Source organism: Halictus rubicundus, chromosome 18, assembly GCF_050948215.1.
Source record: "Halictus rubicundus isolate RS-2024b chromosome 18, iyHalRubi1_principal, whole genome shotgun sequence".
NCBI classification, from domain to species: domain Eukaryota; kingdom Metazoa; phylum Arthropoda; class Insecta; order Hymenoptera; family Halictidae; genus Halictus; species Halictus rubicundus.
In genome coordinates, this window is record NC_135166.1 from 7,773,338 (window position 1) to 7,799,936 (window position 26,599).

The following is a 26,599-nucleotide window of genomic DNA, read 5'->3' on the forward strand; positions in this document are numbered from 1 at the left end:
ATTTCGAATAACTAGTAAAAGATAAAAAAAAATTGTTATTCCTTATTCGAAGGTTCAAGTAAAGAAAGTATCTTTATTTGATGTGTATCGAATAATTTTATTCGACGAGAATTTATCCGACGAAAAAATATAATTTTTTTTTTTCGAAGCGGATTTATTCAAACTTTGAATAATTTTTTCATCTTTTATCTGTATTTTCTATTCGAAGGCTTCTAATAAATCTTCAAATTACTTTTACCGAGCGCGGAGCTTCAAAGACCCAGCGACGACAGACGACATACAATGTAAGCGGATGGAGAATCGCGCACATATGAAAGTTTAAACTTTTAGATTTTTCAATATATCCTCATGAAATTGTGACGAGCGAATGGAGGGGATGTTCCTGATGAAAATAAGGTCAAATTCGAGTGTAATCGAACAAGTTTCACTGATACGTAATGTTACAATAAAAATTACAATCTAATTAAAGACAGTCCAAATGATGTCGTGTTTGGACTCATTTTCATCGGGATAAGCTCTACAATTCATTCGTGTAAACAATATTGTTCTGATTAAAAATGTAAAAGCATAAATTGCCAATAATGCTCGATTCTCCATCTGCTTACATTGTAGGCCGTTGGTCGGTCGCTGGTCTTTGAAGTCCCGAGCTCGTAGAGTCGCGAGATATCGGTGTGAAACAACTACCAATACAATTGCAAAACTTGTTTATTTTTCATTATTTTTTTATGGGACTTGCGCCAACTAATTCGTGGCATTCTTCTGATTAAAATGACACTAAACGCGGTACAAATTGGACTGTGTTTAATATTTTTAATTGTAGATATATTCGAAAGCTTCGAATAAATCTTCGGCTAACTTTTGCCAGCTCGACGACCGGTCGGACCGGAGGACCGACGAGCGCCGAACGTCGAAGACCCAGCGACTGCCAAACAGCCTACAATGTAAGCAGATGCAGAATCGAGCATTATTGGCAATTTATGCTTTTACATTTTTAATCAGTACAATATTGTTTATACGAATGAATTGTAGAGCTTGTTCCGATCAAAATGAGTGCAAACACGACATCATTTGGACTGTCTTTAATTAGATTGTAATTTTTATTGTAACATTACGTATCAGTGAAACTTGTTCGATTACACTCGAATTTGACCTTATTTTCATCAGGAACATCCCCTCCATTCGCTCGTCACAATTTCATGAGGATATATTGAAAAATCTAAAAGTTTAAACTTTCATATGTGCGCGATTCTCCATCCGCTTACATTGTATGTCGTCTGTCGTCGCTGGGTCTTTGAAGCTCGGCGCTCGGTAAAAGTAATTTGAAGATTTATTAGAAGCCTTCGAATAGAAAATACAGATAAAAGATGAAAAAATTATTCAAAGTTTGAATAAATCCGCTTCGAATAAAAAAAATTATATTTTTTCGTCGGATAAATTCTCGTCGAATAAAATTATTCGATACACATCAAATAAAGATACTTTCTTTACTCGAACCTTCGAATAAGGAATACAAATTTTTTTTATCTTTTACTAGTTATTCGAAATTTTTATTTAGATAAATATTTTGCCCAACTCTGCCATTTTGCATTATCGAGCAATGAATCGCGGCATCCCGGACCCTAGCTATTCTCGTAGGTACACGTACACGCCGACCTAGCGGTGTGTGAGTGTGCCGAGGCACGGCTGTTCGAACGAAGCTACGGCAGGCACCATGCGACCGAATAATGCAAAATGTTGCTCGAAAATGCAAGAGTCGGACCTGTTTGATGGCGAGCGCTCTAGATTTATCATTTATCTAGCGCTTTTGACTACTGATGAACCCCATCTTTGCATTATCGAGGAATGATTCGCGGCATCCCGGACCCTTGCTATTCTCGTAGGTACACGTACACGCCGACCTAGCGGTGTGTGAGTGTGCCGAGGCACGGCTGTTCGAACGAAGCTACGGCAGGCATCATGCGACCGAATAATGCAAAACGTTGCTCGAAAATGCAAGAGTAGGACCTGTTTGATGGCGAGCGCTCTAGATTTATCTTTTATCTAGCGCTTTTGACTACTGATAAGCCCCATCTTTGCATTATCGAGGAATGATTCGCGGCATCCCGGACCCTTGCTATTCTCGTAGGTACACGTACACGCCGACCTAGCGGTGTGTGAGTGTGCCGCGACACGGTTGTTCGAACGAAGCTACGGCAGCGCCGTCGTTTATGATGTCGACCACGCATGCTCAGATCGCCTCTATTGTCAGAGATCATGCGACCGAATCAGAGAGGATACTCGGAAAATGCCACTCGACACTGAATGTGGAAAGTGCACCCAACTCCCCATACTGGACGAAAATGTTACTATTTAGCTTCTTCTAGTGGCCGTTATAGCGGTACTATCGATTGTTCAAGGCCACCTGGGAAAACTGTCCCTTAAGGAGCCACGTGGTAGGATATATAAACTCACTCACGTTTACGGTTCGGCTTGAACCAGAGAGCACGATTTATTCAATGTCCGAGGGGATCTCGGAAGATACAAAAAGACCACGTAGAGAGCAGACAATGAAACGCGTCCGATCACGACGATAGATAACGATCAAAAGAGATCGAGTTTCCGTTCTCTCGAGCGAAGTTCGAATGGCGGAACTGAGAAGGGAAACTCGACTGATCGGCGCGGTCTAGGGAAATGGCGACGGTGGCGCCATCCACCCTACACATTCCCCCCGAGTGTGTGTGCACGCAGCCACGATAATACCGGTCTGTTACATGAGGGATGTTTTAATGTTTGTACATGATTGCGCAGGTGTCTTAAATTCTAATATGTACAATCGGTGCGCAACTACACTACAATACATTTTGCAACAGCGGAAGGCTGTGTCGGACCTTGCTTGCAAGTTTTGAACCGGTCCACGTTGCGATATTCGGCATGGATGCACTGAGAAATGATGGTCATGGAGCAGTACTCGCCAGGTAGAACCCTTCCTTCGTAAAATGTCTGCCTAAGTCATGTCAACGCTGGCGTGGCTCGCGCCGGGACCAGGGGTTTCATTCCCTATAAGTCTCTTCGTCGCCTTGTCGCGTCAGCGTTGCTCGTGGCGGGTAGTTGGGGAAGATAGTTCTACCGTACGGTGAAGGCGTCCCTGGCCGTCGTTCTCTGTAAGGAAGCGTCGGGTACCGTACTAGTTGGCAGATAGTTTGTAAGCATTGTACGCGTCGCGTAACCCTTGAACCAGAGCCTTTTGCTCTGGTTCGGTTTTGTTTCTCTCATTGAAAGAATCAGAGCCTTCTGCCTGATTCACACTTTTGACCCGCAATAATCACTCGACATACGCTAAATGGTAAAGTGACCTTTTCCGTCTCTGGAAAAGTAATCTTTCCCATTTAGCGATCTGCGAAATTTAGTTTGTAAGATTGTAAATCGTCGTTCTAAGAAAGGGAGTCAGAAGGAAGCATATTGAATTCCTTCTGGCTTCCTTTTGGGTCTCTTGTGCAACAACCTCCTCGTGGTGAGACCTGGGAAATCGGTATTATTCTCTATTTGTAAGATTTTCTAGTATCTTACAAAGAGAGATCAATATCGAGCAAATAGCTGCTTATTTATAATTTCCTATAACATTGTAAAGTAGAATTTAAGACTTGCTAGTTATAAAACCTTATATATTTCATTGAATTGTGTCTGAATTTATTTTAGGCTACCTCGGGATGACCCGAAGGTCCTTCAATGCTTTCCTTGTTTACTCTTGGCCCACCTTCACCTTCAAGGCAGCTCCTTTCAATTATTAATCCAAGCACGCAGTTTTTGTTTCGAATTACCTTCGGGTTACGGATTACCTCATTCAATGAACATCGTAATTTTTTTTTGTTGATTTCTCATCGAAATTTACTTTTGAACTTTCGAAGGTTCTGATTCTAAAATTGATATTTTTTGCTTATAGTTGTCATTCCTCCGATCGGGGGTCCCTCCGAGGACCCGCGGTACCCGAAGCGCCTATAGGTCATTGCGTCCACATTTCAATAGCTTTACCTTTATCTTGCCCTTGTGGAATTCTTGAAATTTCTCTGGTTGGTTTAACCCGGTAGTTAGGCCGTACCTGTGTCCTAGGGCTGTGCGAGTCGGGTCGAGTACTCGCACGATGCGAGCTATCCGCAACGAAGCGAACGGCTCGCACCGAAGAGAGCGGCTCGAAATAAAATCAGGCGTAAAATGACATGATGCGAGTTACAGCGGGAAGATCAGCACATCGATATTATCAAGCAGTTTAGTATATCGAGAATGCTAAATGTTTGCGACGTTTTATTATATATTTTGATAGTGAAATGGATATAATGAGTAATGATTGATGTTGATTCAGAATTTGTATAACCCTTATTGAAAATAATTATGCAATAACAACTATTTCCTAGATTTATGTAAATAACTAGCTGTGATCTGTAAAGAACGGTATTTTATATATTCCTTTAGTCATTGGCCTACTGTTTCTTACTCTAACCAGAGATTCCTCTCTGGTCCTCCTGATGGGATTTAACTGGCCCGATCCGAGGCTTTTTTGAAGGCTGCCCCCTTATCACCCCTTATCACGGTCGCATGTCTTACTCCCCGTGACAGCCCAAGTTCACGCGATCAATTAAAGCGACACCCGATCAATAGATTTCCACATTGTCCATGAGGTACTATGCGTTTTTTTGTCAGTGGTATCCCCTGTAGACCTATTTCACTGTGTCGCATGGTAATTTCGAGAAAATAAATTTGGAAAATAGTTTTAATTATATTGTCAAAATTTTACTCACATTTAGGAAAACTAAATTTTCGCGCACGTTTAGACCTGCTTGGCGAGGAAGAAGACTTGAAATAATGAAGACTGAAAATTATCATGCGCAAAAAACGCATTCACAGTAGTATGTACCTCATTGGTGATGTCGAAATCTATTGATCTCTACTATTGATACGAGAGTCGCCCTAATATGCCATACTCAATTCATATGGTACGGGCCTGAGGTAGCTCGGGAACTTAGACGGTCACGGGGTGCGAGACATGCGGCCGGGACAAGGGGGTGGCCTTCGAAAAAGCCTCGGATCGGGCTAGTTAAATCCCATGTCTGTACTAAGTAAGTACTTAATACAGTAGTACTGTACTTGTATATGGTTTAGGGATTGGGGCGTTCCGTGTCGGTTTCCAAACCTAAAGGCAAATACATACGAATCCCGTGTTGAAAATAGCCAGAATGTTGCACTGCCGCTGATACATGAGAACGGACCTAATTTTAGGACAAGGGTTCGAATGAATGTTAAAAAATGTTTCAGAAGAATGAAAATCCGATTCAGGAGTACATGTGACCAGAAAGAAAATGAGAATGCTCACGCCTGGGATTTCGATGTCCCCATAATTGACCCAATGTCCCCGTAATTAACTCGATTTTGAAGGGATTCTTAGAGTCAATTTTAGAATGTGTTCCCTGAGGAGTTTCTGTTTTTTCGAATCGGTGAAAGATCCTAGTAATTATTAATATACATCATTTTCATTTGTGTTAGTGATACATCAAGTTAAATATTTAAATACTCTGGCATTCAAATGTTTTTAGCAATTCGTTTCGATATATGCACATATTGCTTTCGAGACTTACGCGGGTGGTTTGAGCATCGACATGTGTTCAGACGAATTCAGTGCTCCAAATTGACTAGGTGTGTCGACTCGAGTTTTCATCGTACTGTCTATTTTTGTTATTGTACTGAAATAGAAAATAAGCAACATAATTAAATTAGCTCCTCGGAAGCGAAAAAGAGAAAAATCGATAGAAATAACAAATGATGGCATACCTACCCAGTAAGCAAAATGCCGGTAAATTGAACCAACGTTTGAACAACACGACCGCGGTTGGTCTATCAACACGACCACGACACGACCGCGGTGTGAGCTGACCCCGGCCCCCCCCCCCGGGGGGTGGGGAGCATAGGTCTCCCCGGGTTGGGTCGACACCCCCCGGGATAACTCTCGATGGGGGGGGGGGGGTGTTTGTCCGTCCCTCCCCTATAAGGGTCCCTCCTCCCGGGGTCTAATAGAGTAGGCAATGGGGGAAGTTAACCCCCTCCCCCGGGTAGTATGTTAGCTGGGAGATGCCCTATTGAGTACTCGTGTGATCCAGGCACCTCCCCTTTAGCTTAGGTGGGCGTGAGTTTTTAGTGGGTAGTCTCCGGGGACACTCCCCCGGGGTATGCGAAAAGCATTTTCTCACGGAAAAAAATGGTTCGACGCCACTGATCGTGTTTAATCGGGTTTGCTTCAGAGGTGTGACGATTGGGCAGGCGAAATTTTCACTGGCGTTGATTTCACGGATGCACAATCATCTGTTGAAACAACATTGACAATCATTTTCCAGTTGTAGAGGAAATTAAAAGCGAAGAATAGTTAACAACAGTATTATTCACGATTCATGTATTACTCACGATGGAAAGCTGCCCCAAAAATCGACGACTTGCATCGTTTTACCTCAAGCGTCTGTGAATTATTACTATTTTTTGTTTTTATTATTATTCATGTTAATTATACAAATATGCAATAATCTTAGGCAACACGTATATTGCAAAAAGAAAAGAAAGAAACATTATTACAACAAAGAATTAGTGATCACAACTTTAAACGACAATATCTCGAAAGGGAAAGTATATGACATTCGACGTTCTTCCTTACAAGCACAGATATAAAGAATGTGTGTTGCATTTAAGAGCAATGAATTTTTTATTTTGTACCCATCTAGATCGTTCTGAAAAATATATTTAAGGATTACGCAACATTTTTTAAGTATTTGTCAACATTTTTATTTCTTCGTTGGTTTCCAACTACATACTAACAACAATACCACAATAGATACAATGATACGATTTCGAAAACCTCGAAGATTTTTTATTAATATATACATTTAGGCACTAATTTAATCGTGAAAATATTGTCAACATACCCAGTAAACAATTTGCTATGAATTTGCTAACAAAAATTGGTCTACAAATTCCGATCCATCTGTTTTCGCATTAGGCTCGGTATTTGAGTGCACAGTTTGCAGCCAAGACTCCATGCCAAATCAAGACCAAATCGAAGCCAAACCTTCGTTATAGAGGGCAGGTCGGTCGCACTAAGAGCGAACCTAACCTTGTTCTAAGAGTAAACCTTGCTTGTAGGAGGGAAAACGGGATTCATTTATTAAAAATATATGGAACTTAAAATTATATGATTTATAAATTTAAATCAAATTCTATTTTTCCTTCTACAGCAAGCTTTCCTCTGATTTTCCTGATATGTACTCGTAGAGCAAGGACTGCGACCATCCTGCCCTCTATATCGAAGCCAATGTTTGGCCTCAATTTGGCATGGAATTTTGCCTGCAAACTTTGCTCTCAAATTCCAATCCATCTGTTTCCGCATTTGGTTCGGAATTTGTCGACAAATTTTGGTGCCAAATTCATACAAAATAGGGACCAAATTCTGTTCCAAGGAAAGTTTGGTACCAAATGGACAAGCTTTTTGCTCGCAAAGTGTGATACAAACATTGCGCAAAATTTGCTCGAAACAGAATTTGGCTAACTGAGTATTTATTCCTTCGTTGATTTTTGAGCTACCTGCTAATAACATTACAACGATGTAAACACCCAGTAAACAATTTGCTCTTGATTTGCTTTGATTTGCCACCAAAATTTGTCTAAAAATTCCGACCCATTTATTTTCTCATTAGGCGCGGTATTTGAGTGCAAAGTTTGCAGGCGGAATTCCATGTCAAATGGAAAGTAAATTGAGACCAAACGTTGGTCTCCTTATAGAGGGCAGATCAGCCGCATTAAAAAATATCAGGCAAAATCGGAGAAAAATCTTGCTGTAGGAGGGAAAGCACACTATAATCTTAAGATCTGTACATATTTCAATCTCAAAAAATAAATAAAACTTAAAATTATTTAATTTCGTATTCCGTTTTCCGTCCTACAGAAAGATTTCCTCCGATTTTACCCGATATTTACTCTTGGTGCGACCGATCTTCATGTGGCATGAAATTTTGCATGCAAACTTTGCACTCGAATACCGAGTCATCTATTTCCGCATTAGGCTCGGAATTTGTCGACAAATTTTGATGGCTAATTATTTGGACATAGGGACCAAATCCTGCTTCAAGCATGCTTTTGACACCAAAATGACCGGCTTTTGCTCGCAAAGTACGATTACAAACATTGATCAAGATTTGCTCGAAGCAAGTTTGGTTGCCATTGCAATGATGCGATTTTCAAATCCTGAAAGCTTCTTATTCACATACATACTTAGACGATTTAAACGCGGAAATATTGTCAGAAATCACAGATACCTTTATTCTCTGTATGTGGTAGGCCTATGCTGACAATTCACAAGAGAACGAAAAATACGTCGCGTTTGTCACGATTTATTTACAAAAAGGGCAACACTGAATTAGATAAAAACATCGTTCGAAAATGTATAATTAAAAAATGCGGAAGACTGATGGACATACGTTGTTGGTCAAATTGTTAGATCAATATGTTCGTTCTATTCTTCACCTTCAGAAATAATTTCATCTATGTTAACAAAATTAAAAAGATTTTACTAGAGTTGAAGAATAAAGCGGTTGATCGGATTGCAATAAATCCTCGTGCTGCAAATTATGCATCGTTCGATGGAATTCTTAGAACTATGTGGATACATTTGCACAACGTGTTGCTGATACAGCAAAGTTACATAAGACTGTAAAATAATCTGCGATTTTTCGTTTCTGAGAATTTACTCAACGAGAAGTTTATTGTATTAATCTGAAATACCGCTTTCGCAAAGTGGAACCAAAATGGTGGTCTTAAAATTTCATCGTGTATAGTAGGAAACCTAATTACTGTGGGGGTATCAATTAACTGTGCCTATATTAATTATACTTATTTTTAAAGCATAACGAATATAAAAAATGATATATTACATTTTTTCATTAAAATCAGTTAATATATATGTTATATCTCTATTTAAATATTCATTATGCTTTAAAAATAAGTATAATTAATATAGACACAGTAATTGGCATTCCCACAATAAATGGGTCCTTCATCCTACTCCAGTTTTAAAAAATTTTGGTGGGACGTCGTTTAGATTATTTTACAATGCAATTTCAACAGAGACAGAGACATCACAATATGTTTGCATTACATCGAAATATGATAACTATTTCATCCGTAACACTTAAATCTCTTCGAATTGTACTTCTCCTTCTAATGTCCAACTATCAATCTCAAGGTATATACTTTTACAGAAATATATATGTATATACAATATGTATGTGTACGCATTAATATGTTATATTGTGTAACATTCGATTCTCTGAAAATATATACATGTATCTATCCACGCTACCATTAACACGTATTTAAATTTCTCAACTGTTTAACTTCATCGATTATGGAAGTATTCGTATCATCCCATAACGATTAATTGACTAACACACCTAGAATTCTCCTGGAAGCTTCAACAAACATTGTAAAACACTGGAATGTATCGATTGCAGGCTCGGACACAGTTTATTTCGAAAAGAATAAAAGGCAACAATTCGAAATATTGAATTATTTCAACTAATTTATCATCTTATTTTACACGAAATTCAAATGTGGAAAAATCATTTTCATGCGCGCATAAACTAAGACACAATTATTTCGAAAGCAAATAATGCATGGCATTTTATCTATCCAAGAAAAATAATATGTTATTCGAATATACATTTCCAAAATACATTACTTGAATAATGCCCATGCCTGATCGATTGTAGAGTACTCTTTAAGACGACTGTATACGGTCCTATACTGAATGTAAGGACAAATTACGACGATAAAATTTGTAATTATTAACGAGTAGAAGAATATGTTTATTAGTACACGCGAAATATAGAAGTATTGTCTGCGCCATCGATACGATCATTCATTGCTAAGAAAATAATTCGAGACGTGGTAAACACGTCTCGAATTCAATTCGTAGACAGTCAAACGACGATATCGTTTATCGGCGATCGAAAAGCCAAGTCTGCGGATTATCAAAAAATTCAAGTGATCTTCCTCCTAAATTGGTCTTCGCACGGGCATGTTACGATAATCGAATACCCGCGGCTCCGTTCCCACCCCGAGAAATATTATTAACCGCGACCGGAACGGATTAGATAGCAAATTAAATTCCTGCGGCGCTAGGGGAAGGAAGTGCCCGCATGATTCAGCCGTTTCTGGGTCACCGAATTATTGAAAATTGTTCGGAAAAAACGTGGTCCATTAAAAGTTCCCCGCCGGGGAACATAGCATGTTTAAAATCCTTTTTCAAATTGAATTTCGTGCTGCATCAATGGCGCCAGATTGTTCAATTCTCTTTTCGAACTTAATAACAGTCTTTCATCGTTTTCCCGTTCTAGAGGAAATTACACAACCCGCTCTAATCGTTATTGTTCATGCACGGTGCCACTACGATGTCTCGCTGGATTCTAAACAAATTCATAGAGATTTGTCGAAGTCGCCATTTTTAGATATTATTCAGTATTTTTAGTTCTTCGTTAGATTTACCGGATCTCGCGGGTTTTCGTACGATCTACAAAAAAAAAAAGATTCATCTCAGGATTTATGGTTGCGTGAAAATTGACACTAGCGACTCGACTCCGAGGCCTACAAAATTACTCGTCGTTTAAAGCACTATCTTAAAATCTAGTCGTTCCGTTAAATTAAATATAATAGAACTATAAACTTTCGTAACGTTTGGGATAACAATTTATACGTCCAACGATAATCATCGTAAATGAACGGGGATAGGGAAGCACGCTCATTTTCCAACAGCTAGGCCTTTCTAGCCTTCGATCGTCTTAACGTCTTTGGCGCACCGAGTTTATGGAAAAAGTATTGTAATCGGTGCGCCAAAGACTCGACGAGAGGCTCTCTATTCTACATACTTTGTATTCTTATAAGTCGATTCACAGCATCTCGAAACTCTTCGATAGGACTTAAGGCTAAGAATATTATTATCATCAATATCACCGTTTCTGTTCCTTCCTTGGCTCTATGAAAGACTACCTGAGTCTACTCCGAGTCTCCTACACTAACTGGTACTTGAAATGATACGTTATCGACATCGCGTAAAATATTTGAATAGAATTTCAGATCTTGAATGGCGACCCACGTTCACACCGATTCTTCTAATTATGGTTACTATTATTCTGAATTTGCAGATTTATCATTGGTCGCGTCATTCTCTAAACAGTGTCGCTTACAAAATTAATTATCGACTAAGAACGAAATTAATACTTTGGTTACGTTTAACGACTTGTTCGCTAATCACTGTTGTCTATTATTGTATCTCTTGGTTACTCTTAGATGGTATCATTAACAGTCGATCCAAAAAGTGCTTGAACACCGAGTTTCTGATTCTCGAGAAAATTATTGTACAGTAACAAACCTGAACTCATTTTACAGTTTGAAGGTTCTACTTTGACATTTTGTTACTCTGTTTCTTCCAAGATATTTTTGTGTGATGTAGCGACTGGGAAACTGACGACCCATTATTCTTAAAAAATGCTATGAATTGAAACAGTGTACAAACAATTTTTGTAATCGCTGTATATCCGTTGCACGAAGTAAAAGGAAAGAAAACATGTTCGAGGAACGATCGGATGCGTACTATAAATATTATGCTGTCACTATTCTTGAGTCGGTGAGAATTGTGTTAACACTTCCGTGAAAAGAACATGCTTCAACAACGAGGTATATTTCACTAAATACTTTTCCACGAAAGTGTTAACGTAATTTTAACTACCCGCTTGTACACAGTTCGCTTAATCTACATTACATTTGCTTGGAACTTTTCTCCAAGCTGTTTCGTAAGGACTGCGAGGTGTTTTGTGACAACCTGAAGAGCGGCACGCGTTAATGGCGTCTCTACAGACTTCACAAGGCAACGTGCACGTTAAACTAACCCGGAATAATATTAACAATAAATATAACGGTGTTCGGAATGGCCTCGCGCGCGACTCTCTCGTAAAAATAACGGTGTCTGAACATTTAAAATTCTATGATATTGTTAACAATTCGTATTACCTTTCTCGGGATTCGGTTCAACTGAAAATATCTGCTCTGACGAATCGAGAGAAGGTTTGATAACGTATTCGTTTCGAATTTCTTCCGGTTCTTCAATTTCTCGCGAGCAAAAATGGAGCTTGTTTAAAATTTGGCATTCTGTCTTCGTAGATCGTTTGGTATGATGGTTGTCAGGAACGATCCGACGGCTAGAGTGACGCAGAGAGCAATGTTCGCCCAGAAGTCGCCCCATAAATTAAAGAAGTGACCGTAGACGATCGTGAAGATAATGCCGAACACTTGGCAGACCGCGTTCAGCAGGCCGGCGGACGTTCCTTCCGGTTCTGGGTATGTTAATTCCGCGGCGAACTCGAAGCCCACTGGCAAGTAACCGGTCATGAAGAATCTGTAAGCCACGAACGATTCAAATTTTTATTTCATTATAGAATTTCCGCATCGACCTGGCGTTCTTGACCCTGGTACGTTCCCCAGGATAAACATTTACTCATTTTCTGCTTTGGGTGCCTCAACTTTTTATTTCTCTATGAATGAGTCGCAATTTCAAGCATTGAGTTGTCGCACACGAAATGTCCGATTCATAACAGTAACTTTAAGCAAACATAATTTTTCTCTAAATAAAAGTTATTGATTAAAGTGAGCACCGATAGTAGTGCTTTATTTTGTTCCCTTCATGTTTACAATTCATCCATCTTCTAATTATGATATTCTGTCAACAAACGACGAGTTTTTCGGTATATATATATATATCGGTATTATACTCGGTATTATACTATGGTAAAGTGGAATTTTTGGTCGGTCTCGTTCTTCGTTGATATGGAAGAAAACTTTATTTAAAAGTAAAATTGGATATGTAAATAGAAACTGGTTGAAAGTTGAAAGGTTAACTTCAAGTCAAACACTTCGTAACATTTGAGTTCTGAAGTCGGACATTTTCGTACACAACGACCTAATATATTTACTTACGATACGAATAGAATTATTTGGACGTCATTCGGAATTAATAACTTAATTGAAACAAATCTATTTTATCATGCATGGCGTGGGCATTTTGTTCTATTTGGATCAAATAGAAATATAATTTTATTGAAAGATTCGTGTAATCGTTTAAGACTTACCCCAGTAGACCCGCAGTTATGTAAATAACGTATATTTTACTGGCGTTGAGGGTGAACGTGAAGATGATCATACCAAGGAACGAGAGAAGGTACACTCCAAGCGTCGTTTCTCTGTAAAAATTGTTTTTAAATTGTTAGTGTGAACACTGGAGTTGTAAGTTACGTAAAATAAATATTTTTCACTTGTACAATAGAGTCTTAGTAAATGAGCTTCTACGATGACTCGTAATTATTAGCGAAAATGTAAAAGTGTGACTTTAATTGTCAATTTGCTTTTAAAATTCGTACAGCGTTACAAAAATGTTCATTTACTTGAATCTGTGGGTTTTATCGAGAACAATGCCGCATACAACGGATCCCAGCATTCCGGCGCAGACGATAGTTAAACCTATTCTACCGGCGTCTGTCTCGTGGTGCTGCAACAAATAGAAATCGCATAATTATTTAATACAGTAGATTATAAACGCAACAGCTAAATACAGTTCTATAAAAACTTGGTCCGTAATCGTTTAACAAAGTGTTGCTACTAATACAAAATATTACTAATACAAAATACAAAAGAATACTTTTACTATCGACTGGTTGCATTATTAAAAATCCTCTTATTTATTCAGCGTAATCCATCACCGGTTCCATTAAACCGTCGTTCGGTTATTTACATTATTTATGCGTTAAAAATCAAAAGAGGTTGGCAGCAAATTAAAGGGGATCGGTGTTTTCGATATCGTGCTCGTGGACTAATTAAAATTATCGTTTACTCGGAGAACCGTTTCGAGTTTTAATTAATGCGGTGGTCCGGCTTACCGGAAAGTACGTGAGGACGATATGGTTCAGGAGTGTGCTGATAGCGTAGAAAATTCCGACGTTGATACCATAACTCAGCAGAAGCAACAAGTAGCCGACATTGGTGACTAGCTTCTTCACGGATTGGAAGAAATTCTCAGTGGACTCCGCCTCCCTTTGTACTGCTTGAGCTGGACTTGGCGGAAGCGGTGGTTCCGATTTAAAAACTAAAACGAAATTCAATTATATTGTCATAACTCAAAAAGTTTCGGTCCTTCGAGAGATTCTTGAGAAGTAGAATCTCGTTTAATAAATAAAAAATCTTAAAAGCGGGTGAATCCCCAAGAGAGAAAAAGATTACCCAGGATTAGTGTGTCTCATACAAATATAATATGTACATAAATAAATGAGGACTGTTAGAACTGTTCGTAAGATAAGAGACAAAGTGGCACCTATGACAATCTCACAGCTGAAATTAATTTTCAAGTCTGGAGAACGTAAACGGAACAATTGCTCTGCTGCGATAAGCAGAAGAGATTGAATTACGTACAGAGAATTATGAGGACTAGAATCACTGTAGTAAAGGCAGCCACGATGTAGAACATGACTTGCAACCCTCGACCAACAATTGAGACGTCATCGCTGCTTGGAACAAGCATGGGAGGGAATAGGAAACCAATAGCGATGCCCAACTGCAAATAAGAAAAATTGTTCACAATTTAATAAATTGAAGGAGACTACGCTACTATCCATTTTTTAATTTCCATACAGAATTGACAAATTCTTCTTACGAAACTATCAAAATAAACCTCAAGTTAACGAAATGGTAATTGTAATTATATTGTAATACCGCCATAGCAACATATTTTGTCCCGAAGGTTCGTTTGGTTTCCAATTAATGCATTCAACGTTAGGTTAGTTCTGCAAAGAGGAAAATGGCACGGACAAATAAAAGGAAGGTTGGGAAAAAAATAAAATATTAAGAAACAGATGATCAACATTAAACGGGCGCATTGCGAAAGAAACATTTTGGGCAGCCTAACGAATTACTGAGAGAGAAAATTGTTTATTCATTTTACGAAATTGCAGGGTGCGAAGCAACTCGGAAGCAACAAAACTTCGAGTCAAATTGTCGCCAGATGAAACACAGAAGAGGTTGTTGAAGTTTCTATGCATTCGCCTCGGCGAATAGCATGAATCTGAGGAGAAATTACCGAGGACCGGAATGTTGTTAGGCGATTGTGGCTCTTGTTTCAAGGAAGTAACAGATCATTATTCTTTTGAGCTCATCACGAGTGATTCCGACGAGAGTTCCGCCCTCGACGAGTCAGTGAAGTTCTCTGACACGCTGAAAGTATCCTCGTCGACAAGGTCAATAGTCTGTCAATGGTCTATTTTACGCTTTGAGCAACGCGTGTGTCAACCATCACACGCAGAAGCCACTGACATTAATTCGGACAGATGCCTCTCGCATTTAACCCTTTCGGCCTCGTACCATCTTGCTTTTGAATTCGAATTTAAAATTAAAATCTGAGCTCAATTTCGAACCGATTCGAGTGTTCAAACTTTCGTCTCTTCAAAACAGCTGTACCTCGAGGCTAAACCATAATCACTGTCGTTCAATCGTAAGCCGGTAATCTACAAATTCTACTCAATCGCTATCTGTTTAATTTGGCTCGAGAAGCCTATTGATAACATTATAGCTATAACATTGATATGAGTAAATCAATATTTGATACCGATCGCATTTAGTGGCTAATCTTTCTCGCGGCATGTTAAACAATTAACGAGTTTAAGAATCACCCGTTCATCGCAGAATTTCCAGGGTAAAATGCTAATTTCGCAACATCTACCGATCTAATGCGGAAGCGGAAAATGAAACCGATCGAGGGGGTTTCGAGCACTGGGATAGATCACATGGACCGACGGCATGACGACGGGGTGCATGGTAATGACGGCCTCTGAAATACGACGATTTAATTCGCTGGATGGGGCCCGATCCCCTGCGCGTTCGTCACGAAATTAAACGTGGGTGCACCGTTCGGCACGGTTTCCCACCTAATCACATAACAGTTTAACTCGCGAACGACCCTGTCCCTCGAATTAGAATTTTTAGCCGACAGGTAGTATGCTCTGGAGCTCCACTTACGTTTATGAACGTGTTAAAATTCATTCGGTTCTATGAAGAGGAAAAAGAAGGAGAGCAAAAGAGGGAAATGAGAAAAATCCCATACTATTGTTTCTGACCTGGCGCAACTAGAAGAGCGAAAGAATGTCACTGAAACAATAGCGAGAATTTTCTTCACTCGTAATCTGTATAGCTACGGACCGGTGCTCATGAAATGTGACCCTGAGAACGCCAATTGACGTCTCTTTGAGACGATTTAATGAGACCAGCGATAAATGAGACAAGTGGTCTCAAAGAAATTGTCAGAGTTAACAATGCATGCTGGTATTATTATGCTTGTATTGTTATCTTATAGAGGAACGCATTCTTGCTGGCCAATTTACGCGAATTCAATCGAAACCATAAAACTGAAGATGCGATAGAATTGAGGAAGAGGCGGTGAAGTGGCCCCCTTGCAGTTTTTGACATAACAAAGACATTTAGCGGATAATGGTATAATTTGTTGCGTTTACTGGACTTATATCTGGGGAAACTACTCGAGATAATGTATTGTTTCTGCTTATAAAAAGCAGAAATAAAGTTAAAATATCTCCTTACTTAATGATTTACCGGTATGAATAGGTTAATCATTTTTTACAGCGCATTAAAAAATATATTGGTTTCATTTACAAAAAAAAAAAGTTGACCTTTATATGCCCTCTACGCCTCCAGCTACAAAGAAACTATTGACACCAAATTATGTTCCTCTCGATACCATTCAACTTTCGTTTTAAACATTTTTCCGTATTATGCATAATTTCCTAGATACAGCCGAACCTGTTTTTGTGCGGTCCTTTTCTATGCGATTTTTTTTGTGCGATTTGTTTTGTGCGATTTTCTTTTATGCGATATATGAATGCCAACGGTGTTGGCATTATAACAACCTTGTAATGTTCTCATCACAAGAAGATGCGCGTTTTGGACTACGACGAGTAGTATTAAATTATGTGCATCCTGAAAAGTTCTCCATGTTTAAAATGATGAATTAATTTTTTTTTAATGTTTCCATGTGCAATTTAATTATTTATTTCGTTTGGAAAGCACTTTCTCGCTATTTCGTAAATCTTTGACATATTTTCTAAGTGAGACCTTTTTTTATGCGGTCATAAAAAAATTTTCTTTAATATGTTGTAAAAAATTAATTGTTATAGCTATTTATGAAGTTTTTGAATATTTTTTTGCGCTGTTTCTTTTATGCGGTCCCTATCTACCGCACAAAAACAGGTTTGACTGTATTCGAAGCCAAGACTCCGTAGATTCGCGATAAGGTAGAGTGACCACGTTACCGACAAAAACAGGCGAAAAATGGTTTTACGTGCCTCAAATTTTCGTCCTTATTTGAGAATATTTTTCGGTGGGAAAGGGCTCATTAGAAAGAGGAAGGTTCAATCTAGCGCGCGCTGGTCATGAGCTGACGAGATTATGTAGATATTTGGTAATATAAGCGTTAGAAGTAGGCCAAAAATTGCCGATGTGCATGCCGTGGAATCCAAGCATTTTTATGCCATATTGATGAGTTTTCTGGATGAAATCGAGGGTAGCGCGCGCTAGAAAATATCTCCAGCTACAAATTGAGCTATATTTTGTCTTGATTCTCTGCGAAATAAAGCCGAAAACTCGAAGCATGTTTCTGACGTCAGAATTCATAATATCGATAATACAGAGCCAAAATGTGACAAGTTTAGTCACAGACTTAAGACCCGTCGGATCCGTCGGATCAAGACCAAGACGGATCTTAAGGGGGCCGGCAGGCATTTGGCCTTGACTGTCACGCTATGTTACGCTGTGCCTTTTTTCTAGACATTTTACGTCTTCAATAAGTAAGTAATCAATTAAAAATGCATACCACCGTGTTTGTACATGTCTTTGCTACGTCTGTCCAGAGCCGTTTTTTCGATACGTACACTAAATCTCTCGAAAGTAAGAGAATCTCTCTGCAATATACGTATATGAACTTGCAAGGGTCAAAATCTTGACAAATTGACGCTTCAATATTGCAATGAGCAGTTTAAAAGTGGTCACTTGTGTTTCTTAAAAGTCCAATATACGTCTGTCCAGAGCCCAAATTACGAGTTTCTACCTCATCGTGGAGTAATTTGTAATATTCGGCAGAAAACTCGCTTTCTGAAGCAAGTATGACGTCAGAAGATGGCTGCCGCAAAGAGATTTTCTTAATTTCCAGAGATTTAGTGTTCGTATCGAAAAAACGACTCTGGACAGACGTAGCAAAGACATGTACAAACACGGTGGTATGCATTTTTAATTAATTACTTACATATTTAAGACGTAAAATGCCTAGAAAAAAAGGAACAGATTAACATAGCATGACAGTCAAGGCCAAATGCCAGCCGGCCCCCTTAAGTCAGTGGCTGAAGGCTGTGAAAGGAGATTATACAGTAGTTAGTGCTGACTCCGAAAAAGTCACGTAACTACCCTTGGCCCTTAATTGTGATACTCTATATTTGGCCTTTTCGTAGGTAATTCGATGCTTATCTAAAATAATTTTGATATGATACACTAGTTACAACGAGTTTTCGGACAAGATCTATTTAATATCCGCTCCATGAATATGCACGGCGGCCGGATTAAAGTACTATACTGAAAAGCAAGATGACTGGTGGGCGGTTATATTGGAAAGGCTCGTTGAAAAAGTTACGAACGAAGCAGTGACTGACCTGATTTCCAAAAACGCCGATGCTGCACGCGCTGCTGACCTGATCCGGGCCGAACCAAACGGCGGCCAAACGTGCTGGAACCGACAGTACAAACGTTTGGCTCACGGCGACTATCGTTTGGCCGAGGAAAGTCAACCAGTACAGGTCCTGGTTGACGCTGAACACTTTGACCCAGGCTCCCAGCGCGTTCAGAATCGCGCCGAACAGGGCGGCGAACCTCAATCCCTGAAACAAAACGTTTCTTCTTGAACCTGTCAACTAGGACGACTCGGGAAGAGGTCGGGTCGGGTCGAATTCCCAGAAATTTAGAGATTCCCTAAAAAATTGGATTTCCTGACAATTTCTAGATTCTCAAAGGAATCGAATTTCCCGAAAAAGTCGAGATTTCCGAAAATTTCGAGAACCCGTCTACCGTCTTTCGAACTACTCTGCAGTGCTGTATAGTAGCGTACAGTAGTAGTAGAATGCATTCATTAAGACGAATATAAATGGTTAGTGGGTTCTCGAAATTTTCGGGTACCCGTCCCGATCCCGAAAGAATTTCGTGTTCCCGTCCCGACCCGACCCGATATTTCGGGTCCTCGCACACCCCTAGTGTTACCTCCTGTTTCGTCCACTTTTCGTTGCAAACACGCGTCCCCGTTTGGCAATTTGCTGCTCTACTACTTTGAAACTTGTCGGTACACTTTCTACATCTATAATTGATGCACGCAGATAGTGCTCCTTTCTTTAGAAATCATACTTTTCTCCAGATTCTAAATACCAAGTGGATCCAAAAAGTATTTGAACAATTTCGAACATCGCTGACAACGAACGTTCTTTTTTACAGGAAATGATTAGACTGCGGATGCTATGCATTTATGAGAAAAATTAATAGCTCTAATACAAAAGTGAACGGACATTAGAGGGATTTAAAGCTGTTGTATTATTTTCGAATTTTTAAGATGATAAAAAAAGAAAATACATCTTTATTTAACTTCAGCTTCTTACAACCGATTTAGACAATTTCGATTTTGCATAAAGATGAAAATCTAAGATAAAGAAATATCTTAGAAGTAAGTGGACGTTGGACGACAAAAGTAGAAGTTAAAAGAAAATAGTACAATATAATTGAACTCATCTTAAAGCTTAATGAAGTTATCGCAATTCAAATATCGACAATTTCTAGAGAATGGGAAATTTAGTGATCAAATACTTTGTGGACGCATTGTACAAAGGAATGAAACAAAAGAGATACAAACTAAATGTGATAGTCGATGACGTAACAGAAACAGGAATGTGTAAAATAACTTCAACAGATGCGAACTCAATTATACTCTCAAATCGATGATTCAGAAACTAACTTCATTAATTCGGACGAGTAACTTCTTCCCCGCAGTTCTAAGTTTGAAAGCTTTTGTTCAGTCCCTGGCGCGCGTTAATCAAATTAATTGTCAAGCGATTAATTACGCCCGTGACGCGAACAAAGGAGGAAAATCACGCGGAATAAAGTTCAATTAGTCGGATATCTGGGACTTCGATTCGGCCCTGTGTCATTCGACAATCGCCTCGGCGGGAGCGTTGCATGCAATCTGTTTGTCGGTTGATATGATTTTATTGCTTTTTTTCCTCTGTGCCCTGTTATCAAACGACCTTCCAGTGCGACCAGAGAGATGCAAGTTTCGCGTCGGCGCGGTGTCGCGTGATATCGCTCGTCCCGATTCTGGGATCCGATTAGATTACGGGGATCCGTTTTAATTAATATGTACGGCGATGTTGACGGCGGAGTTTAATCGCGTGTCAACATGTAAATAAGTTGTAAACGGTGACGCAAGTCTCGCTCGGTCTTTTGCTCGCACGCTCGTCAACGCTCGATCAAAGGGACCGAGAGTTTGATTTGATAAGGAGATTGCGATTGTTAACGATCGTGCCGCGTTGTTTGTAGTTTATAAACCGAACACAACAGCGAATGCGCACTTGCACGCTCGCGGATTAGTTTCTGAGAACAGTAATTTATATCAGTGACTATTGCCCACAATTACAACAAAAGAGCAGAATGGATTCGCTTTGTTATATTGTTTCGACCGAGAGTAGGTTTTATCCCTCGGACTCCTGCTTGTTCTACGCCTATGCCAGAGTCATTTCTGACCCACGCCGATATTTCACTACAGTTTTCTTTCGATATAAGGCGATGGCTCGGGACCGGCTTTCCTCGTATTTCGGATGAAGAGGAAGAAGAAGGTCGATTTTCTTATTTCGAAATAAGAAGCGTCGTCTTATATCGGAATAAAATTGTACGTATTGACGGTCGCTCGAGCTTATCCCCACCGCTACGGATCACCAATGACCCCGACATAGCATACGGAGGGTTAACAGTAAATTTAATGGCGAAACAGCAAACATTGAATTATTTAGGTCAGTGACGAACGACCGCGTAACCGCAACCTAAAAAAACTTTAACTTATTCGTTTAAAAATGTTTATCGCACAGGCTGAAATTTTCGTTGTCGACGTTACTATTAACTTGTGGGCAGTATTATATTATATGTGGGTCAGTTCAGATTATGATGAATACTGTTACAAACTGCAACTACTCGATTTAGATTTTTTATCTTTTACACAGTTTAGTTGCTGTCAATCCCGATCAATGTGAATCAATATTTACAAAACACGATGCTCACGGACTACAATTATGTATAGTCTGTTTTGTGAAAGAAGTGACCTTGGACGCATGACTATATTATGACAACCCGTCTATCGCGCTAGAAAACAAACTACAGCGAGTTCTGACGATTAAGCGAGGACAGTCAGCTAATGCGAACGTAACAAAGATTGAATGGGCTCGTACTTACGAATTTATCAAGCAGATAGCTCGCCGGGAATATGAACGGAATATAGGTTATCATGAATATCATGCTAGTCATGTCCACCGAAAAACTGGACACTTTGTAATAATTCATCACGATGTTCGCGATGATGCTGTACTGGATCCATTGCATCGCGTTGCTGGCGCTGTACAGCACGAAGATCATCAGGATCAGCCATCGTCTTTTGTACACCTTCGTCTCGACCACCTGCACATAGAAACACATCTGATACTCGATTCACGTCACACGAATCTCTGACATGCGGTTCAATGAAATTTCGAGATTTAATTGATTAGGCGAACAGTTGAATAGAGTAGGCTAAATCTTCTATAGCCAATCAGATATTTTCTACAGTCAGTGTAGTAGATTAAAGGAGTTGCACTTTTAAATAATTCATCTCCTTCCTATGTCTAATCTCAAGTTTAGAAAACGCGGACTTTGCAAACAAATCACTTTAAAGTTGACTTTTTTGGAAAATGAATTAACCCTTCAAGGACGACGTCGGTACACCATACTCAACAACGAATATTTAAAAATTGATCTCTTTCATACCTTATCAGTAGATTGGAGATTTTATGTATTCGCTACAAAAATTAGTAGGTGCAATTTAAAAAATAGAAAGATTAAAAGAATTTAAAAATATCAATATACCATTTCCGGCTTATTAAAGTCGTTAAAGAAAAAAAAAAAAACAGTTTTTACATGATCCCTGCTTCTTATAATAGATGTAGACAATTTTTATTTTGCATAAAAATACGCAGTCCATTTATCATTTACTTTCTGGAATTTGAACATAGTTATGGACAATACCAAAAAGCACCAATATTATACAATACCCATCATACAGAAAGAAATCGACGATCGGCCGTCGTCCTCGATAGGAATTCCATTCTTCCGATCACATTTGTTTAAATATTAAACTATCCTCTGACATTCAAGGTTTTCACATTTTCAAAGTCAGTTGAGAGAAATTTTGTATACTGGGTTGAGTGGAAAACTCGTTGCGGATAAAACTGACACATGATAGAAATAATATATTTGTGCAATAATAATGTTTCTGCACTGTGCAGTGGAATAAGTCAGCTAAGGGTATTTTCAAATAAAATTATATAGGTTGATTACAATGGCTTCAATGTGGGACCAATATCAAGCGACACGAAACAGAACGAAGAAAGTGTCTTACTTGAAAGTTGCTCGCGAGACAGGCACACTTTATTCTAATAAAAAGAAAATTTAATATAATGGCATAGATTCTACGAGTGATGAGCAACCGGCGGCCCGCGGGCGCACTTGATTCTGTAGCATACGGGCATTCGGGAAAAAAATCATAAATACCTTAAGACATTTCTTAAAGAGAATACAAAGATTTGCATAAAAAAAATTATATGATTTCATAACGAAAATTGTAGTCACCTTTACTTTTTATTGAATAGAAGCTTTCATGCAAATTTTCATTAACACAATTTATTGTTAGCGGAATGCTGAAAGTTTTTGTCGAAAATATTTTTACAATATTTTGGCTAATAATATAAAATAATATTTCAAATAAATAAACCAAAATTATTTGATTAATATGTTTAAGTATTTAATATTGCGTTTGTTGCGGCCCGCGCAACAGTACAGTAAATTCTCTATATATGTCGCCAAGGCCTGGATGATAAACGTCGCGGAGTTATCCCCACTACTGCGGGGTATACGCTACTGAGGGGCCACGAAGAATTTTCCACTTCTGGTCCACTACAGTCCGCGGGTTGCTCATCACTGCCATAGAACATGTGTTACAGATATGGAGCATATACTATATTTAATTACATGAAAGATGTTCTAATTCGAAAGATTCAATTATACTGCAAATGTACATACATAACTGTGATTAACAAGAAGTCATTTACAGACGGAGATTACACAATTGATCGAATACAATTCCGCACTTTGTCGATAAATAAAAGAAGTCATTAAGCATTACCGAACTCGTTTATGTTACGATGCAATACGAATACAAAGGAAGCTTTTGATTTGTGTTCCATTTGCACGATCATATTTATTGAAATGATAACTAGACTGCGGATCTTCGTGCTAAATAAAAATGTTCTGCATTGATTGCAGAAACAATGAACAACATCAATCACTCTGAACAATTTTAATAACCCGGAAATGGTAGAGGAGAATTGTTTAATAAAACTTTCATTAACATATTCGTGACATTTTTCTGATTAGAATGAGACCAAACACGACACAGTTGGGGTCATATTGACTTGTTTAATCCAGAATACAGTAGAACCTCGATTATCCGAACTAGTCACAAGGAGACACGAGTGTTCGGATAATGGAACAGTTGCCTAACTGCAGTTCACTGATTTGTACAATGAATCGAATAATACAAAACTCACATTTTCTCGGTTCGGATAAACGAGATTCTATTGAATCGTTAATCGAGCAAGCGAACAAGATTATGTCGTGTTTGGTGTTATCAGAAAAATGTAACAAATATATGTCGATAAAAGTTTCACAAAAAAATAATTAAAAATGAGAAAGTTTAGTGCACATCTCTTTCACACGTATCGAAACATAACGCACTCGTTTCTGTCATAAGATCCGTACTCATATTTGTCATAAGATCCGCAGTCTACCGATAGCCCAATTTGAGATAGTTGCGCGTTGAGTGCGTCCGTTTCCGCGAACGGAAGGATCTAGCGGCGATCTCGTAAATCCTCTTCCGCGTTTCCTTAGTCACCTGGGTCAGTTGCACGCCGCTCTCGATGGCCTTAGCGTATTCCGCGGAACTTTTCGTCATTTTCTCCTCCAGTTCTTGTTCCATAATCCGAGGATGAAAAGGTGGTAAACGGCGCCGCGATTACCTCGAATCAATTACGTGAGACACACACACACACACCCACTCTCTCTCTCTCTCTCTCTCTCTCTCTCTCTCTCCGACGCCTCTCCCTCGACGCGGTCTCCCGGCTCTCAACTTCGATCGACTGCCCGATTTTCCGGCCGAGTTCACCGTCTGAAAAAGTAGATGAAAAGGAGAGGGTGTAAAAGAAAAAATTGGGTGAATTTTCGATGGCTGTTTCCTCAAAGGAGAACCGGTCCTCGAGATGCTTTCGAGCGAACTCGAGCTTCGGGAATTCTTAATGATTCCGTAGACGGTTCGGAGTACCAATTAGCGGCGCGAAGGTACTTCTCTCTCTCTCTCTCTCTCTCTCTCTCTCTCTCTCTCTCTCTCTCTCTCTCTCTCTGTCTCTCTTCATTCCCAGCTTGGGTACAATGTCGCTGGTCACTGGTTACGCGGACAATGAGATACAGTGGAAAAATGTTTCGAGGATCCTCGACACCCCCGCTGATAGGGTTCATCTACACGAATTTTGTACAAGCCGGATCAAAGTTTGGGAACTGATACGGAAAGTATGGTCTGCCCCGAGAAATCCGTTTTCAACCCTCACCACCCCTCGTGTCAATTTGACACGATACTTTGATACTTTCACGCAAAGGATGATTGTGTGAATTGTTCACACGAAGATTTGAGGGGATTGTCTCGTGTAAACGGGTCAAAACATCGATTTTTTATTGTACTTTTTGAACGCACAGATCCTTAAAAATAATTTTCCAAAATTTCCATAATGCTCAAATTCATTGAAATGACGAACTTAAACCAGGAGTCAATACAAAACTTTAAACGTGTTTTTCTCGAAACGTATTTTTTTCACCTGACCTAGATAAAGTCTCGAGGACCACATGGCCGATTGCTCTGAAATTGTAACAAGCTATTCTTTATCATACTTTTTTAATTTAAAAAAGTTTTATTATTATTTTAGCTTTATCTATTATCATACTTTTTTAATTTAAAAATTTCCGAAAAGAGTTTGAAATTTCGAAATATCTGCTTTAAATGTTCGCCATTTTGCAAATTATTAAGACAAATTATGAATAAATTTTAAAGTTACTTGCAGGACGTAGATAAGATTAATTGTTATATTATTTCATTTTGTTCCAGCAGGAAAATTATCGTGTATGTTGGCGCAATAAAATGGCAAACGTAATTTCTGTGAGACACGGTTTTTTGTTTAAACCAGGTGGACATTTCGTAGAAGTTAACGAAAGAAAATATATAGTACCTACACTAATAATTGTAGTTATACTCTCATGTTTCACTTTCTGAAAGAAAGGTTGTGCAAGCTGGAAGTAGACTTGTTTATAGGATGAATAAAAGAGGTCTAATATAGAAATTATCTTTGGAAAATAATTAATATCGATTTCTAGAATCCACGGATTAACACGGAAAACTATGCGTGGAGAAACTTGTTAACCTTGAGTATTTTTGCTAGCAAACAATTTTAACTAAAAAAATAGTAATATCTACCGAGTGACTAAACAGAAAAAAATTTTTATGTAAAGCAGAATTAATTTTAAAGTGCAGCAAAACTTGATATATACATTGCATTCCCTTTTTTTTAAAGACGATTGCATCATTCCTCGTTTTATGTATTTCATCTTTGTAGAGTCTTTTCTACCTTTCAGTGAGCTTACTGCCTTTTATATTTTGTATACCTACGTTACACAGAGCCGAGGCAAAAACTTTTAAATTTTATATTCAGGGAAAGAACTTTCATTGTGTTATTTCTAGAAAAAAAAGATCAGTTGTGTTCGTTCTCAAACGAACGTATTTTTATTAACCCTTAACACTCGAATGGCGACTGTAGGGCGCCACTAAAACTTGTTGTATCGTTATTCAAAATACTTTTTACAATATTAAATTTGTTTGTATTTAATAAATTACTAAACATTTCGGTGTTGTACTAGTAAATTGCACCATTTTCGTATGTATAACATGAAAAAAATGTATCTAGAAAGGAAATATTCTAGGTCGGAAGAAATGTTTCGTTTTAGAGTTAAAACAGCTTCGAGTGGAAAGGGTTGAATCTTGAAATCATTCGTATTCATA

General features: G+C 38.7%; 1 protein-coding gene across 4 annotated transcripts in view; it reads right to left on the reverse strand.

Moving 5' to 3' along the window:
* Nucleotides 1-6,773: 6,773 nt before the first annotated feature.
* Nucleotides 6,774-26,599, reverse strand: part of LOC143362975 (choline/ethanolamine transporter flvcr2a) — a 35,959-nt gene continuing 16,133 nt past the window's right edge. For 2 of the 4 annotated variants that reach the window (XM_076803538.1, XM_076803540.1), the window contains exons 2-8: nt 21,643-21,864; nt 18,813-19,037; nt 14,521-14,662; nt 13,992-14,197; nt 13,500-13,603; nt 13,188-13,298; nt 6,774-12,457 (exon numbers count right to left, since the gene is read on the reverse strand). In XM_076803538.1, the coding sequence (XP_076659653.1) occupies nt 12,196-12,457; nt 13,188-13,298; nt 13,500-13,603; nt 13,992-14,197; nt 14,521-14,662; nt 18,813-19,037; nt 21,643-21,864 (1,272 nt within the window). In that variant the 3' untranslated portion in view covers nt 6,774-12,195. Of the gene's footprint in view, nt 12,458-13,187; nt 13,299-13,499; nt 13,604-13,991; nt 14,198-14,520; nt 14,663-18,812; nt 19,038-21,642; nt 21,865-24,391; nt 24,665-26,599 lie in introns of all 4 variants that reach the window. The other 2 variants (XR_013083716.1, XM_076803539.1) reach the window with 2 other exon arrangements.